At 32.5% G+C, this 19,599-nt stretch overlaps 1 protein-coding gene across 1 annotated transcript; it reads left to right on the top strand.

The window, feature by feature from the left end:
- Positions 1 to 1,204: 1,204 nt before the first annotated feature.
- LOC149143865 (pectate lyase 1-like) lies at positions 1,205 to 11,915 on the top strand. Its single transcript, XM_089451971.1, has 5 exons — positions 1,205 to 1,418; positions 1,694 to 1,752; positions 8,787 to 9,419; positions 9,590 to 9,693; positions 11,540 to 11,915. The coding sequence occupies exons 1-5, from the start codon at positions 1,205 to 1,207 to the stop codon at positions 11,913 to 11,915; spliced, it is 1,386 nt and encodes a 461-aa protein (XP_089308097.1).
- Positions 11,916 to 19,599: the final 7,684 nt, after the last annotated feature.

Raw genomic sequence — 19,599 nt, 5'->3', positions numbered from 1 at the left:
TGTTTTTTTTCTTCTTCATTTTAATTCTACTTTGTATCATTTTCTTTACTTTGTATCATTTATTTATATTTTGATGCTATATGTTTCATTTATTTATTCCTTTCACGTTTGAAATAGAAATGGGTGAAAGCCTATGCATCTGGAAAGTCCTTGTAGATAAATCCTATTTTCAGGGAAACCAACTCCTGGTTGCTGCGGAGGAGTGAAGAAGTTGGCAGGTCTAGCCACCACTACCCCTGCAAGGAGGGGAGTGTGCAGTTGCCTGGAGAGTGCGTATTCACTCTGGTAACAGCTGAATACTACCCTGAGGCTTGGAGATGCAAATGTGGTAACAAATTATACATGCCTTGATCTTCAGCACATGCAGCTACAGTACATATCATTCATGATCGCAGCAGTATCTCTCTCGATATATATCTAAATTGTTTATATACTCACTTGTAGGGTTTTTTAGGCCCTAATCAGCTCTCCATGATCTGGTACTAACAGCTTCTCTTGTAACGTGCTCGTGTCTTAATTTTAATTATGAGTATAGTTCTTTTTGTCTGCAAATATAGAATTGCATTTATAGTCTTGATGTACTTTATCTCAAAAGGAATGTCTCAACCTGTAATATGTCTCAACAACCTAGCATTTATATTGCCAGGACCTGTTGGCCTTGGTCAGAACCCACCAGACCTTTATCAGAAAATTTTTTCTTGCAAAATGCCCATTGCATCTTACTGTTCCCAAATGTGTTTTTCATCCATAGAACCTAATTACCATGATCAAATGCTTTGTAACACTGATTAATGAATAGTTTTCTCTGCTCTGTGGCAATGGATCTCCCCATTTAATTCCCAATTCAATTTTTCATGTGAACCCGACTTTAATGTTGCAGAGGGACCCGAATTTATAAGGTACATGATTCAGTATCGACATTTGAACAAAATAACATACCTACACCATTAGCATTTAAACCTAAATTCATTTCCTACTGACCATTATTTCGAGTCATGGAAAAACTTCAATACATAGATTGTCATTGACAGAGGTTCTGGCTCGGCAATTGATTGCCCCACCCAACCAATTTGTGTATTTATACTTGTCCATATCGTGTTTGAGAGACTTAGGAACGGACGATTAGACTATCCCAAGGTGAAGCAGAAGCTGAGATAGTGTGAGAGTCCATCAGTCGCAAGAGAAGAGAGGTGAAAGTTTTATCATGGAGGGAATCAGCAGCAAGAAAAAGGCTGTCATGTTGGTCGGAGCAGTTGCCATTTTTCTAGTTTCTATGGAGATGATGGTGATGCAGGTAGAAGCTACCAGCAGAAGTTGTGGAACAGTCACTTCGGATCTGAGTCAGTGTATTGGATATTTGATGTCCGGCCAGGCGAAACCAACCCCTGGTTACTGCGGAGGAGTGAAGAAGTTGGCAGGTCAGGCCACCACCACCCCTGCAAGGAGGGTAGTGTGTAGTTGCCTGAAGAGTGCGTATTCCCAATTCCCAAATGTTAAATCAACTACTGTCTCTGGTCTCCCGGGCTCCTACGATGTTAATCTTCCCTTCAAAATTTCTATGCAGACCAACTGCAACACGTACCTTCCCTTCCCTCCCTTATGATTTTAATTTCCATATACTGTTTATCTCTCTGACTGTGATTTTTCCATTCTGATCCTAATTTTATTTTGCTTTTGTTTTCATTGGTTGCAGGATCAGTTGAAAGGTTTCTCGGTTATTGTTGCACTGCCGAATACGAATATGCATATCTAGTACTACATAGAATGTGGAGTTAATTAGTGTAGTGTTATTATCTTCTCTATGTGTGGTGATCACTTTCGTTGTGATCATGATAGGAATAATGTCATCAAATATGATGAGATTTAAATAAAATGTATACGGACTTATACCGTTGCGTTCATATGGAAATAATGGTTCATAATGTGTTTTTTATCTTCCTTTTAATTCTACTTTGTATCATTTATTTATATTTTGATGCTATATGTTTCATTTATTTATTCCTTTCACATTCGAAACAGAAATGGGCGAAAGCCTACCCATCTGGAAAGTCGTTGTAGATAAATCCTATTTTCAGGGATATAGAGATCTATTTTCAAGACTTTGTCCACACTCTAGCTCAGTTCTTAGAAGAGATGGGTGAATGGAATTTGGGTTAACTGAGCAGTTCCAGTTTAAAACATTGATGATGAGGTTGGAGTCACTGAATCGTTGAATAGAACCCAAATTTTAGGGAAATTCAAATTAAAGCAAAGAAAATAATTCATTAGCGGACCATGATTATTTTTGCAAGAACCCCTGTATAAGAAGCACTTGCTAATGGCTTTGCCCACTTAAAAGAGGCCTCATGGCTTTGGATTGTTCTTGTCCATTTAAGGTCTTATAAAGGTCTTATAAAATTCATATAGTCCAATCTGAGAGGAGTGAGTAGTATTATTATCAACTTTTTATCTAACCAAATACCCCCACATGGACAAGGACAGATGAGCTCTTCCAGGCTTTAGAGAACATAGAAAAACAGATCATGGAATCATGCTTTAATAGTCAGTGCACATTAGATTAGACAATTAGGTAAGTCCAAATAGCATTCTAGTTCTTATTATGTTATAAATGTCCTAGCTTTTAGGCATGTTTATTATTCCCTACGTTAGTGTTCCTTGGTCTTGATTTATAGTATATTGGAAAAGGTTATGAGATATTTTACAATCTTAAGCCCAATGCATGCCTTCTCATATAACAATCACATTATCCAAAATAAATCAGTTTGTCAGATAAATTTTGTATCTTTTAGGTGAATTATGTTAGAGTAGGTAGAATCTGCCATGCATAGCTTCTCTTCAAATCTTCTACATGTAACCTTAAATAACAATGCTCGAGATACCGTCTATATCAATGAAATATAATCACATGATGTGTCACCATTGGCATGCCACCCAACAACACTGCATTATGCAAATTGCTAGCAATAATAACTATGCTTGAAACACTGTCTATATCAATGAAATATGATCACATGATGTGTCACCAATGGCATACCACCCAGCAACACTACATTATGCAAATTGCTAGCAATACTATATGCAATGTAACCCCTATTTGACATTTTTTGTAAAATTATGGCCGATATGAAGAAATGAATCCAGGTAGAAATTCAATCTGTCCTATGAATATGTCACTAACTATCCAGGGATGTTTTTGCTATGTATGCACCCTAGAATACACTGAATAGAAACTGATACACATCAAATATTGTACTAATCCCCTCTGCTTTTGCATTTGCCCATTTTTCTCTATCAAACATATGCTTGTCACAAAAGGCAAGTAATTGCTTATGCTTGCAGCCACACTATTTTGTATGAGACCATTTTCAATTAGCGTTACAACAAAGTCCATTCAAGAAACAATGGAAACAATTTGCGTCTCTCACAACAAGTCCTTTCCCAGTGATCATTGGAATGAGCTTTGTGGCACTGTGGCAACGCCCTCAAATGTGAAGGTTCTTGGTGATCTGGATAGCTCATCTAGGCATTTGTTGATGATAAAAAATAAACACCAGTAAAGAAAGAAAATGGCGTAAAATTTGGACTTCTTTCTTCTATGCTATTTTTTCTTATGTCATTTACATAAAACTTTGACTTCTTTCTTCTATGTTATTGTTTCTTATATCATTGCCTTACGGCGTTTCCTTTGCAACATATGGTGCAAATGCTAGTTTATATTGGGCCCATAAGCTTAGTCCAACATGATGAATGTTAATTGAGATTAAATTCTATTTCAGAGACATGTTTTTTTTTTTTTTTTTTTATACACTGATAGGGAAAACTGTCTTCTTAGCCTTTACATCAAGGGTAATTATGTTTCCATTCTATTAGACTACACTTTAAAATGAATATAGAGTGATTATAATGACTAAGAAACATGATGTGAAGTTAATTTTTTTTGAATTATTTATTAGCTTTTGTAAGAAAATTCTATTTTAGACATTAATATAATTGTACATTCAATGCAATTCCAACATTAAGAAACACATGTACAATGTCTATATATTTCGTATAAAATTATAATCTTTTTAAATAGTACAATGCAGATATCACTGATATTCCAGGATCCAGATAAACAATATAGCTGGAGCTAATATTTTAGTTTATTTCTATGAGAGAAAATTTCCCTATTAACGATGAATGCAACTCAATACAACTGTACCGCAAACACAACATGGCTTCCACCTTTTTGAGTTTAATACCCAAAGTAAGACTGTTAAATGTTTTTTCTTTTTTACTCACAATTCTATTTTAAATATACTTTTTTTTAAAATTGTATATACCACCTTAAGTTTGTTCTATGGAAGAATTTATCTTTTAAAATAGTAAGTTTGTTCTATGGAAGAATTTATCTTTTAAAATAGTACGGTATATAACATTTATAGTACGATATACAAAATTTATCAAAATTTATCTTTTTAAATCTATACAAAAACAAGTTATGAATTTATTAACTTTTAAAACTAATATTTTCATATTTAAATTTGATAGTATCACATTATAAAATTATTAATCTTTAGAATTATTATTTTCAAATTTAAATTGATAATATCACATTACAAAGTTAAAAAAAAAAAGTATAGAGAATTATAATTTGTAAAGTTTTAATCATGAATTTATTATATTTTTTTAAACTAATCAAATTGCAAAGTTAAAAAAGTAAAATTAGAGAGAATTATAATTTGTAAAGTTTTAATTATGAATTTATTATATTTTTAAACTAATCAAATGTTGAGAATTATAATTTTTTTTTTATATTTTGATACTAATTTTTAATGTCTTACATATCATTATCATGTTGAATATGAAAGGAATTATACATGTATCTTATAGTGAACATAATACCTTTAAAATGCATAGAAAATAGAGATCTTAATTTTCAACTAATGCACTAGTTTAACTGTAATTTAATTAATTGATTGCATTGATTTTGGTGAATATTGTTGGGTTGCATTGATATCAGTATATATTAATGGATTGGAGGGAAAAGATATATATATATATATATATATATATATATATATATATATATATATATATATATATATATATATATAGAGAGTGAGATGGTGACGAGAGAGAGAGAGGGGTATGACTTAAGAGCGATAGAGGGAGAAAGAGAGGGAGTTGGAGGGGGGAGAGAGAAAGTGAAGAAGAAAGACATAGAGAGAGAGGGGGAGTGACAAGGAAGAGATGGAGGGAGAGTGAGGGAGAGAGGAGAGTGGGCGGGAATGAGAGAGAGGGAGAGAAGGGGAAGAGAGAGAGAGAGAGAGAGAGAGAGGGAGAGGAAGAGGGAGAGAGAGTTAGATAGATATGGATATATAATGTGTGTGTTTGGGGGTGAGATAGAGAGGCAAAGAAGGAGAGATGAAGGGAGATAGAGATATAGATAGAGAGGGGAGAGAGAGAGTAACAAAGATACAAAGAGAGAGAGAGAGAGTTTGTGGGGATGAGATAGAGAGACAAAGAAGAACATACTGAGGGAGATATAGATATGGATGAAGGGGGGAGAGAGAAGGAGAGAGGAAGGGAGATAGATGTACATTAACTAAATGTATGATGTACATTAACTAGATGTATGATGTGCATTGATTTTGGTGTAAGCACAAAATAATTATTGACAACATGCATTGATTTCTGTGTTACATTGATTCAACCATAAATAACATATTTGAATCTTCATCTTAAATAAAATGTTCACCAACCTGAAATGTTTGTTTCTTGAAACTATAAAGTATTTGTAATTGACTACTACCTTTTAATGTACCACATGTCAATATCATGCTGAATATGGAAGGAATTACACATGCATATCATAGGGAGCATTATACCATTAAAATGTATACAAAATAGTGATTTTACTTTCAACTAATACATGTGATTGAATTAATTGATTGCATTGATTTCAATGAATATTGTTGGATTGCATTGATTTCAGTATATGTTAACGGATTGGAGAGAAAAAGAGAGAGATGTAGAAGAGAAAGGGAGAGAGCGGAAGGAAGAGAGAGAGGACTCAAGAGAGAGAAAGAGAGAGGGAGGGAGAGAGAGATGGATTTAGAGGGGGAAAGAAAAGGAAGGAAGAAGAGAGAGAGAGAGTATGTTTGTGGGGTGAGATAGAGAGATAAATAAGAGGATACAGAGGGAGATAGAGATATTGATGAAGATGGAAGAGAGGGAATAATAGAGATATAAAGAGAGGGAGGGATGAAAGAGATAGATAGATATGAAGAAAGAGCGTGCGTGTTTGGGGGGTGAGATAGATAGACAAAGAAGGATATATGGAGGGAGATAGAGATACAGATGACGGGGAAGAGAGGGGGAAGAAGAGAGAGGCGGAGATAGAGACAGAGAGAAGTGGGAGAGAGAGAGAGAGAAAGAGAGAGGGAGGGAGATAGATGTACATTAACTAGATGTATGATGTATGATGTGCATTGATTTAAGTGTAAGCACAAAAAATTATTGACAATGTACATTGATTTCTGCGTTATAGTAATTCAACCATAAATAACATATTTGAATTTTCATTTTAAATAAAATGTCCACTTCCCTAGAATGTCTGCTTCTTGAAAGTATAAACTATTTGTGATTGACTACATTCTTATTATTCTCATTTTCCATCATTCAACATTGTTAGTCACTTTACATTCAAACGAGGTAATATAAAACAACTACCACTGAATCTTATTTGGGTTTAACACTCCATAAGTCACAATGATTGACTTTGGAGAAAGCTACAATTAATACTAGATAGCAAGAGAGACAAGGTATGTCGTTTACTACAATATCTCGAGTTAAATATTTGAATGATCTATGATTTCAATCATCCTTTTCATATGATCAAAATGAAAACATGGAAAAACTAACAAGTATGCCGATAAGAACAATACAAGAGTATAGTTTGTGATTGATGACAATGAAGACGATGTTACATTGTCACTTTGCATTCAAAAGTTTTATTTCATGATTTTTCATCATTCAAGTTATTAAAAATATCTATCATCTCAACAAATTGATGTAAGTAAGCAAATTTAAAATTAAAATGACTAGATTAAACTTATACATATTTAACATATTTAAAATTATCAAAATAATTAAATGTTCAACAAATTTTGTGTGACCACTCATAATTGAAACCAATATAGATTTCTCAACTCTTTATCTATCAGACCTTACATGCAAATCTTTTTCATCGAATCAATTGTTTATTTCACCACCTTCCCCATATGTAGGAGTGGAAATAAAATGGCCCAACTCTCATTGACATGCATTTTCACTGCGTAAATCACTCATGCTAAATTTAATTAGATGATAAATTTTGCTAAACTCAACTAGATTATAAAATTTTGGGAATACTTAGAACTCATGCTAAACTTAATTAGATTATAAATTTTGCTAAACTTAACTAAATTATATTTTTTTGGGGGGAATATTTCAAAATGTAATGAATAAGAACAAAGTTAACCTTTGGTCATATCCTTCCGATTTTAGCCTAACAGTTACCATTTTTCATTCAGATTCAGGTACAACACAAGGTGGGTTTAATTCAGAATTTTGAGTGAGTTCGAATAAAAAGTATACTTCCAAATCTTTAACTCGCCTGGATCATCTCTGTTGGTTCGTTAAGCAGAAGTCACACAATCACGACAATTCTACGCAACAACATTGACACGACAACCCTGCCACCATATAATACGGTTCCAGCGTTACTTTGCAGCAATTGACTTTTGATATATATATATAAAAGTCTTCATCGTCTGCAATCTAAGCGATGGCTGCCACCAGATCCAGTAATCTCTTTTACTTCATTGGCTTTTGGATATATATGATTTCTTTTTATCATCCCCAATCTAATGAAAAGCCGCTCATGGAAGCTCATAATTAGCTCCATGGTTTCCGGTTCAAGCCCCACACACCTGAATTTTATTAAAAAATATGCGATTAATCAGTAGCCCTCCCAGCCTGACGCATTGGAGTTTGTACTTGTGACTGCAATAAAGTAAAATAAAATGTGGGCAAATAAAATGTGTTCTTTTGAAGCAATGGAGTTTGCACTTTTGGGCAAATAAAATCTGTTCTTTCTTGTGGGCAAATAATATTTTATTTTGGTACAATATAATCTTTGTTTTCTCTCGGTGGAATGGCGTTTGCGAAATATCTCTAGCGATTGACAAAAATCCTTCCCCGATATATATACTTCGTTCTCATATTTAATAGAAAGTAGTTTTTTCTGTGGAAAAAACTATGATTTACAATTAAAAAAACAAAAAATTACTTTTCTTTCTCCCGTAGAATCCTGCTCTCATTATTTTAATCTCACTCTCTTTCCGTCGGGACATGCAACTTTAATTTGATCAGATTCTAACAAATCCATTCCCTTATCCCTTCATAACAAGGTGTACGGAAAACGCCAGGAGCAGTCCTTTCATCGATCGCTTATTGTCTGATCACACGCTACATACATTATGAAAGAAAACCAAAGCTATATATACTTCGTTTCACAGATCGGACAACCAAGGCATTTTTCCATAACGACCCACATACAATCTGATCCTGTTGCCCCTCCATTCAACTGTTTCCTCCATACGGTCAACATTTTTGAAAAGAAGTGTAGTGTTGTAGAACAGTGAATTTTCGTTAGATCCATGGATCAGATGAATTTATCCCCTTCTGCACCCTTCAAAATATCAATTTCTACTGCAGCAGCAACATGGATGCTCTTAGCTGTAGTTTCCCTGTTGTTGCAGGCCTCCTTGTCTTCTTCAAATGGCACCAGCTCTAACCCCATTGACAACTGTTGGAGAAGAGATGTAAAATGGGCACAAAATCGAAAGAAGTTGGCAGATTGCGCTGTGGGTTTTGGAAGCGCGGCCTATGGAGGAAAAGGAGGAGAAATCTACACTGTAACCACACCTAACGACAATCCTACAAATCCATTGCCTGGTAGTTTGAGATATGGCGTGACTCGAAAGCGCCCACTCTGGATAGTTTTCGCCAGAGATATGAACATAAAGCTTCAAATGCCCCTGTTTGTCACGAGGCACAAGACTATCGATGGCAGAGGAGCCAATGTCCACATTAGCAATGGGCCTTGCATCCGCCTTTGGAATGTGAGCAACGTTATTATTCATGGATTGCACATCCACGACTGTAAGCCCAACGTGCCCGGCAATGTTCTGCTAACAGAGATGGGGCCCTATGGTACTAGCGGTGTGGAAATGATAGAATCACAAGACGGAGATGGTATATCTGTTGTGACTTGCAGAGATATATGGATAGATCACAACACATTCTCCAATTGTGCAGATGGTTTGGTTGATGTCACCCTTGCTTCCACTGCAGTTACAATTTCCAACAACCGTTTCTCACACCATGATAAGGCAAGCTGGGCTCAAGCTGGGCTCATTAAGCTTTTCATGAATTATGCTCTGTATGAAATGGAATATAGATTTCAATAATTTTCTTTATTAATTAGATTTCAAAATATCTTTTGAATCTGCAACTCATACAAAGATAAGTTATATCATTTCTAAAGAGTTAATGAATGCAGGTCATGCTGTTAGGCCATAGTGATGAGTATGCAGCAGATAAAACCATGAAGGTAACAGTTACATACAACCACTTCGGACCAGGTCTTACACAAAGAATGCCAAGGTAAATTCATCTAGTTGAATTTAATTCAGTTACAAATTCTGAAAATATTTTGAAATCAAAGGGACAAACAAGATCCAAGTGATTTTGTATCTCTCTATCAAATTTTAGAATATTTCAAAAATCTGCAATTTGATAAAAATTTCCAAAATATACACTTAAGATAAAAATACTCATTTATCCTTAGTTTTTTTTTAATATAGAATTTAATTAAAAGATACTAATATTAATCTAGTTGAATTTAATTCAGTTGCAAATTTTAGTTTTTTTTTTTAATATGGAATTTAATTAAAAGATACTAATATTCATCTAGTTGAATTTAATTCAGTTGCAAATTTTGAAATCCAATGGACAAACAAGAGCCAAGTGATTTTGTATATTTCTATCAAATTTTAGAATATTTAAAAAATCTGCAATTTGATAAAAATTTCCAAAATGTACACTTAAGATAAAAATACTCATTTATCCTTAGTTGTTGTTGTTGTTGGTTTTTTTTTTTTTTAATATAGAATTTGATTAAAAGATACTAATATTCATCTAGTTGAATTTAATTCAGTTGCAAATTCTGAAAATATTTTGAAATCCAATGGAGAAACACGAGCCAAGTGAATTTGTATCTCTCTATCAAATTTTAGAATATTTCAAAAATCTGCAATTTGATAAAAATTTCCAAAATGTACACTTAAGATAAAAATACTCATTTATCCTTAGTTTTTTTAATATAGAATTTAATTAAAAGATACTAATATTCATCTAGTTGAATTTAATTCAGTTGAAAATTCTGAAAATATTTTGAAATCCAAGGGACAAACAAGAGCCAAGTAATTTTGTATCTCTCCATCAAATTTTAGAATATTTCAAAATTCTGCAATTTGATAAAAATTTCCAAAATGTACACTTAAGATAAAAATACTTATTTATCCTTAGTTTTTTTTTTAATATAGAATTTAATTAGAAGATACTAATATTCATCTAGTTGAATTTAATTCAGTTGCAAATTCTGAAAATATTTTGAAATCCAATGGACAAACAAGAGCCAAGTGATTTTGTATCTTTCTATCAAATTTTAGCATATTTCAAAAATCTGCAATTTGATAAAAATTTCCGAAATGTACACTTAAGATAAAAATACTCATTTATCCTTGTTTTTTTTTTAATATAGAATTTAATTAAAAGATACTAATATTCTAGTTGAATTTAATTCAGTTGCAAATCCTGAAAATATTTTGAAATCCAATGGACAAACAAGAGCCAAGTGATTTTGTATCTCTCTATCAAATTTTAGAATATTTCAAAAATCTGCAATTTGATAAAAATTTCCAAAATGTACACTTAAGATAAAAATACTCATTTATCCTTAGTTTTTTTTTAATATATAATTTAATTAAAAGATACTAATATTTCTCTAGTTGAATTTAATTCAGTTGCAAATTCTGAAAATATTTTGAAATCCAATGGACAAACAAGAGCCAAGTGATTTTGTATCTCTCTATCAAATTTTAGAATATTTCAAAAATCTGCAATTTGATAAAAATTTCCAAAATGTACACTTAATATAAAAATACTCTTTTATCCTTAGTTTTTTTTAATATAGAATTAATATAAAATTTAATTGAAAGATACTAATTTATTTAGAATATTTCCAAAATCTATGATTAAAATTAAAAATGTCAATTTATCTTAATTTTTTTATTATTATTAAATGTGTGATTAAGATAAAAAAAAATACAAATTTATTTAAAATATTTCCAAAATTTACCATTTAGATAAAAATGCACTTTATTTTTTATTAACACAGTGATAAGATCATTTGTGCATTGTGTTAATGCATTGCTTAAAATATTTGCAGGTGCAGATATGGGTATGTGCACGTAGCCAATAACAATTATGAAGAGTGGGGAATATATGCAATTGGAGGAAGCATGCATCCCACCATTAGAAGTGAAGGGAATCGGTTCGTGGCTCCAACGGAGGAGTATAAGAAGCAGGTGTCATGGCGCGAAGGGTGTTACAGCGCTGCTTCTTGTGCGACAGGGACATGGTTGTGGAAGTCAGTAAGCGATATGTTTGTGAATGGAGCTTACTTTGTTCCATCTGGGAGAGGAAAAGCTCTCCCAATGTACAAAGTTGGCGAAAGCTTTAAAGTTGGCAATGGGAAATTAGTACCGAAAATGACCCAGGATGCAGGAGCCCTCGCCTGTATTCCGTCGAAGCGCTGTGGCTGATGCTAACAGATATACATTATTTTATTGCTTATTGTCGATATATTTAGTTCAATGCAGTCACTAGCAGGTCGCTCTTCTATCTTTGTGCTCACACACTTTTGCTATATTTAGAGAAAAAAATTACCATCAAAGAATTATGTACCAATCATTCTTTTGACAGTTTCTGGATTCCCAAATTCATTATTCATAAGGAAGCCACAATAAATGTTGATATTGTCATACCCAAACCCTTGAGACTTCCCAGTTTCGGGGTTTGGATGAGGTACTTAATGACCAAGAAATGGCATCCTCTTGTACACCTTACCTGCTATTAAAAGAAACTGTCAATGGGCAGCAAGTATCTTATGCTCAGTCTTATACAGTTATATATATGCTTGTTTGCTTTTATAAAGCTCCTCCAATGCTTAACTATATATTCAAAGCAACCCTCAAGACCTCTAGGTTTTGAGCCCACATTTTATGACAATCAGACTATAGCATAAGATGGGTATCAAGCTGGAAATTATTCCATTAACCCAATTTCCTACTTTGACCACCACAGTGAAGATATATTTGCTTTTGCACACAGTTCCCCCCTTTCGTTTATCGATATTACTACCCAATGTTGTTTTTTTATTTGCCCATGCAATAGTAGAAGCATACACAAACAATTGATATTCACATAATCAGTTTTTCTAAAACATACATAGTCATGGAAGACAAAGACCAAACAATAAGCAGGGAGTACAATAAAGGGAAAAGAACCTCACATGATAAATATGGTTTCTGATTAGCAGATTATTGTGGTCTCAGACTTTATGTATTTTTATTTTCATGGACAGATTGCAGCTTTCAGCTTAGTTTCTTTCTCAAAATAATTGTATATTACAGTGTTGCAGCATATATAGTACAACATTATTATCTCAAATTTGGGCACATTTTTACAGCAATATATGTACAATCTTGGTTTGAACATACACATTTTGGATTAGTATTGGCAGGGTTATTTAGGAGGATACATTTTGGATTAGTATGGGCAGGGTTATTTGGGGATATGGTTGTTTATATGGCTGAAATATGTGGCCATTTTTTAAGGTTTATTTACCATCAAAGAATTATGTACCAATCATTCTTTTGACAGTTTCTGGATTCCCAAATTCATTATTCATAAGGAAGCCACAATAAATGTTGATATTGTCATACCCAAACCCTTGAGACTTCCCAGTTTCGGGGTTTGGATGAGGTACTTAATGACCAAGAAATGGCATCCTCTTGTACACCTTACCTGCTATTAAAAGAAACTGTCAATGGGCAGCAAGTATCTTATGCTCAGTCTTATACAGTTATATATATGCTTGTTTGCTTTTATAAAGCTCCTCCAATGCTTAACTATATATTCAAAGCAACCCTCAAGACCTCTAGGTTTTGAGCCCACATTTTATGACAATCAGACTATAGCATAAGATGGGTATCAAGCTGGAAATTATTCCATTAACCCAATTTCCTACTTTGACCACCACAGTGAAGATATATTTGCTTTTGCACACAGTTCCCCCCTTTCGTTTATCGATATTACTACCCAATGTTGTTTTTTTATTTGCCCATGCAATAGTAGAAGCATACACAAACAATTGATATTCACATAATCAGTTTTTCTAAAACATACATAGTCATGGAAGACAAAGACCAAACAATAAGCAGGGAGTACAATAAAGGGAAAAGAACCTCACATGATAAATATGGTTTCTGATTAGCAGATTATTGTGGTCTCAGACTTTATGTATTTTTATTTTCATGGACAGATTGCAGCTTTCAGCTTAGTTTCTTTCTCAAAATAATTGTATATTACAGTGTTGCAGCATATATAGTACAACATTATTATCTCAAATTTGGGCACATTTTTACAGCAATATATGTACAATCTTGGTTTGAACATACACATTTTGGATTAGTATTGGCAGGGTTATTTAGGAGGATACATTTTGGATTAGTATGGGCAGGGTTATTTGGGGATATGGTTGTTTATATGGCTGAAATATGTGGCCATTTTTTAAGGTTTATACATGCAATAAATGTTGGGAGCCACAAGGACTTTTTTCCATATGGTTATTTAATTTTATGATGTATGATTATGGACGGCAAAGAAGGGAGGCACAATGTAGATATGTTTTTTTCTTCTTTCTTTTTCCACCTTATATTGATGATGCTTATGGCACATTATTACATGGTTTATGGTTGTTTATTGGCACATGCTAGATTACCATGTGGTATGTTTAGACAACAACGTTTTTGAGAAAATATGCATGGAAATTTTAATTTTATATTGCTTATTATTTGATAAATATAAGTAGTCAAAATTAAAATTAAGAATAAATATAGAGGAGGACTCCACTTACCAAAATATAATAATTAAGATTTAAATTTAATTTAACTCAACCCTTTGGAACTTTTCATCCTCTTGAATTAAATTAAACATGACTAAAATTAAAGTAACAACAAGACATGCATAAGAGGATGGGACCTACCAAGGGAAAAGAGAAGACACTATGATGAGATGTATGTGGTGGCATTTTCGAGTTGTCATTTTCTTTTAGTTTAAATTCTATGAATTACAGAGGCTAATATGTTGGTGACAATAGACTTCCTTCAAAGTATAGACATGGATGGATAGATAAATTTAATCCTTTTGCATCATTCTATAGGTATATTTGACTTTCTTGCATTTAACTTGTTGATAGAATGTCTGATTTGTTTTTTCAACCAATGGTTAAAGATCCCTAAATTTGCAAGGAAAATTAAGCTTATTTGAATTATATCATAATTCCATAAGTTGAAAATAAGCTTATTTGAAATTTAAGGTTATTTGAATTATTCTAGATGTTGTTTCAGACCCTAATGCTATCATGTACGCTTGTGTATGGTTTTATAACATTGTAGGCATGTCGAGGGACCTACCATATAGATTGTTGTATTCATTATTTTAATACAAAAAAAACAATAATTTGTGCCTCATTTTTTGCCCATACCTCTCTATTGTTTACTATAATAATTTGTTTATGAATTTTTCTATGATTTTTTTTGGTTAATTCACAACATGTGCTTTAAAGTTTTTTGAAGTCTTCATTTTCCCAAAACATAGATTAGTAACTTGTTAATTAATTATTATCTTTGTTATAGATTGTTGATATTACTTGTACAATCTATTTTTGTATAACATTTTGAGCTTGTTTATCACTGAATTGTAAATATTTCATTTTGTTTTATTTTAGTATTATACGTAGTCATAAATCATAATGTTTATACTGCAAAACCATTGTATTAATTTTTATACCGCAAAGCCATTATATATTCTCTCTAAAATACTCACTAGTTTTTTCAAGCATGAAGCAAATAGGCTTTAGTTCCATTATCTCATAAGCTCGGTGAGATTCAAGGGAGTTGCTCATAGAAGTATAAGAAACCTCTCTCTTGATCAACATTCTTTTTGTAGACCATACTAGAGAACAAACGAGTGACCCCTGGTTTCTATTTAAATCCTTATTTATCAAATGAACATACAATATGCTCACCAGCTTGATATTGGAGCTTGTTTCCATAATTGACGAGATATTTCTCATTCTTTATTTGGGTTCATTATTGACATCTCAAACATGATTGAGGAATTCCAATGAAATTGGGGTGTTATAACCGAAGATATTGAATTACAAGAGCAAAGAGAGGTATTGGAAATATGACTTCGTGAATGTGAGCATGAACGTGTTGCTCGTAGATACTCGATTTATCACGAGTAAGTCTCATTTTAAATTTTTTCTTGTTTGAGTAGTCATACACTTCATGATGTGCATGAAATTCTTGACGTTCCTAGTATGGTATGCAAACATACGTACAAGATGACAATCAATTCTTTTGGCTTCTTATCAAACCTCTGTCATCTTATCATATGCATGTTGGTTCAAATGACATTTGTCATTTCTTGATTGTCACCCTTGAAACCACGAACCTTACATGCAAGGTTCATGATTCATTTCTCTATGGTAAATTTCACCGAATATAAATACAAGTGCATCCCACATAAAATTTACAACTAGACTGTAGCGTTCGATGGTATCAAGCTAGAAATTATTCTCTTAACCGAATTTCCTATTTTACCACCAATGTGAAACTATCTTTGCCTATGCACGTGGTTTTTCTTTACCCTTTCCCTTATCAATATTATTACCCACCGTTGTCTTTTTATTTTCCCATGTAATAGTAGAAGCATACAAATACAATTGATTACATTTCTTACAAAGTATACATCATATTTTTGCACAAAATGAGTTTTTTCTAAACATGCATAGTCATGGCATAGGAAGACCAAACAACAAGCAAAAAGTACAGTCAAAGGGAAAATAACCTCAGATGATAAATATGGTTTATGATTGGCAGATTAATGTGGTTTTAGATTGTATGTATTTTTATTTTCGTGGATAGATTACAACTTTCAACTTAATTTCTTTCCCAACATCATTCCATATTATAGTTTATGTTGCAGCCTCAGATGATAAATATGGTTTATGATTGGCAGATTAATGTGGTTTTAGATTGTATGTATTTTTATTTTCATGGATAGATTACAACTTTCAACTTAATTTCTTTCCCAACATCATTCCATATTATAGTTTATGTTACAATTTTGCAACATACATAGTATATCATTATTATTGTAGTTTTTGGCACATTTTTACAACATTATAGGTACAATCTTGGTTTTAGCATACACATTTTGGATCAGTGTCATATGGCATGGTTATTTTTGAGGATATGGTTGTTTATATGGTTGAAATATCATATATTATGTTCTTGGTTATTTAAGGTTTACACATGCAATAATGTTGGGAGCCACATGGAGTTTTTGCCATGGTTATTTAATTTTATGATGTGTGATTATGGATGGCAAAGAAGGGAGACACAAGGCATATATTTTTTCTTTTTCTGCCTTATATTTTGTGATGCTTATGACACATTGTTACATGGTTTATGGTTCTTTATTACCATAATTAGATTACTATGTGGCATGTTTGAAAATAGAATTCTTCAAAAAATATACATGGACATTATAGTTTCATAATGTTATTATTTGATAAATATAAGTAGCCAGAAGTAAAATTAAGAATAAAGATAAAGGAGGGCCCCCACCTACAAAAACATAATAATTAAGAATTAAATATAATTTAACTCAACCCTTTGGAAATTTCAATCCTCTTGAATTAAATTAAACATGATTAAAATTAAAATAACAACATATTCTAGAAACAATTGTATTGCTCAACTACCATGAATACATGCATAAGAGGATGGAACCTACGAAGGGAAAGAGCAAACATTATGAGGAAAGGTACACAATAACATTTCTAGCTTTTCATTTTCCTTTGGTGTCATTTCTATGAGTTACAAAGGCTAAGTTGTTGGTGACAACAAACTTCCTTCAAAGGAGAGACAAGGTTGGAGAGCAAAACTTTAATTCTTCTGCAAGGTTGGAGAGCAAAACTTTAATTCTTCTGCATATTTTTATAGGTATACTTGAATTTTCTGCATTTAACCTGCTAATAGAAGGTATAGTTTGTTTTTACAACCAATGCAAATAGCTACTTAATTTCATAGAGAAAATTAAGTTGATTTGAATTATATCAGAATTACAGAAGAGTTTTCAGAAGTTGTTTCAGACCCTAATGTTGTCCTCGATGCTTGTCTATGGTTTTGTAATATCGTAGGCATTTTTATCTAAGTCTCGTCATAGGGTTTTATAGAGACATACCATATAGGTTGTTGTATTCAATATTTAATACAAAAAATTAGCAATTTTTGCCTCATTTTTTGCGCATACCTTTCTATCTTTTACTTGTTTACTTTAGTAATTTGTCTATGAATTTTTCTATAAATATTTATTAATTCACAACATATTCTCTACAATGTTATGGAATCCTCATATTCACAAAATTATGATTAGTACGTTGGTAGGACCACACTGGAACCGATCAAGCTTATCTTTTGTCAATTTCTGGAACCATGTAGAAGAAGAAAAAACAGGTGAAAGACGAACTGGAGCAGCTTCGAAAAGTGGAAAAGAAAAAGATGTGTCTTGAAAAGGAATTGGAAATGTTTGTTGCTATCCGTTCTGAATTAGAAAAGACACAGAAAAATAAATAAGATTATGAGGAGACATCAAAAATGATTTTAAATGTGGATGAAAAGGCTGGCCTAGTGCAATGTCCTTCTGTCTATATGTGGGCCTTATGCCTGGGACCTCAACCTCTACTGCTAGAAACATTGAGCTCGGTCTGACAGAGCAAAAAAAGGAACTGTATTGGAATAACATAAAGTGCTATGGAGACATGAACAATTCTCAAGGTCTGGCAGCAGGGAGAAAATTATTGCTTCAAGGGAAGTAGCATGGCAAGAAAATATGGTAAAAAAAAAAGAGTGGAAGGTGCCTCATTGTAGAGCGATTGGTAGAACAATTAGGGATAACTCTGAAATTTATGGGAGAGAAGTTGTCTTCAGATATGGATGGAGTCAATGGAAAAAATTTTGCATGGTCGATCATAAAAGAATAACATCTAATCATAGAGCAAGAGCTGCAAAAATGTTTGCAGGATTGGCTACTACTCAAGCTGTTGCAACCCTTCAAATAACTGAGGAGGCACGAGGTAAGGCCAAGGCTACCAACATGGAAGCATAAGCAACCATCAATAGAATTCTGGATAAGAAGAATTTGGTAGAGAATTTTGATTTTGTTAATAAGGTATGTGGCTTTTGCTAAACTGACTTCCAGTATGTTAATGCACATCGAGTTGTTTGTATGCTAGATTTTCTAGGTAATTTTAAAAATTGAATGTGTATATGGTTTGCCGAGCGGTAAACCTAAGAGTGAAATATTATTGGAAATGTTTTTAGATCTAGTATATTTATTGAATATCCTTGTTCTACTGAACTTTAGATACTGAATAAGTTCAATGAAACTCCATTTTAGCAAACTTTGATAACAAATTCAACTCATATTACCTTATCAGGTCAACTTGTCAGTTCTCTATAAAGTTTATTTTAATCCCTCATGGATAGACAAAATTACATTAGTTTTGATGTAGGTTCTCTGCATTGATGCAATATTACTATTATATCTCAACTATCTAAGCAAAATTCTGGTTTTTCCTTTGTGCCATTATTTTGGTGTTTGTTAACAACGATATATCATGATAAACAATAAAACTCTAGAGTATTGAAAAAGCTTGGATTCTGGAGTCTAAATATTAACTAAGTAAATTTTGTTTGTTTGTTTATGTATCTATTATGTAACATTGGGTGATGGTTCATAATTATAGACATTTATGACTCATGGATGTTGGAATATGTACATAATGACTAATTAAAATTGTTTTCTAGAGAATTCATAGTAAAAAAATCTTTATTTTTGTTAATCTTTGAAATAAAGATTAGGGTTCATCTTTGAGATAATGAGTCGATCCTCAATACTTCAATGCCATACTATTATTCAAATATCCATGGTTTTATTGAGAAAATTTATGACTTGCATGCTTAAACACTTCATTTCAAGGTAAAATCTCTTTCAATGCCATACTGTTATTGAGATATCCATGTTTTTCTGCACAAAATTTATGACTTGCATTCTTAAATGCCCCATTTTAGGTAAAATATCATTGAATGA

Source organism: Pinus tabuliformis, chromosome X (genome assembly GCF_031772625.1).
Source record: "Pinus tabuliformis cultivar Carrire ecotype Pingquan chromosome X, CPIR1, whole genome shotgun sequence".
Taxonomy (NCBI): domain Eukaryota; kingdom Viridiplantae; phylum Streptophyta; class Pinopsida; order Pinales; family Pinaceae; genus Pinus; species Pinus tabuliformis.
The sequence above is the reverse complement of the archived record's forward strand: the minus strand, read 5'-3'. Positions and strand labels throughout refer to the sequence as shown.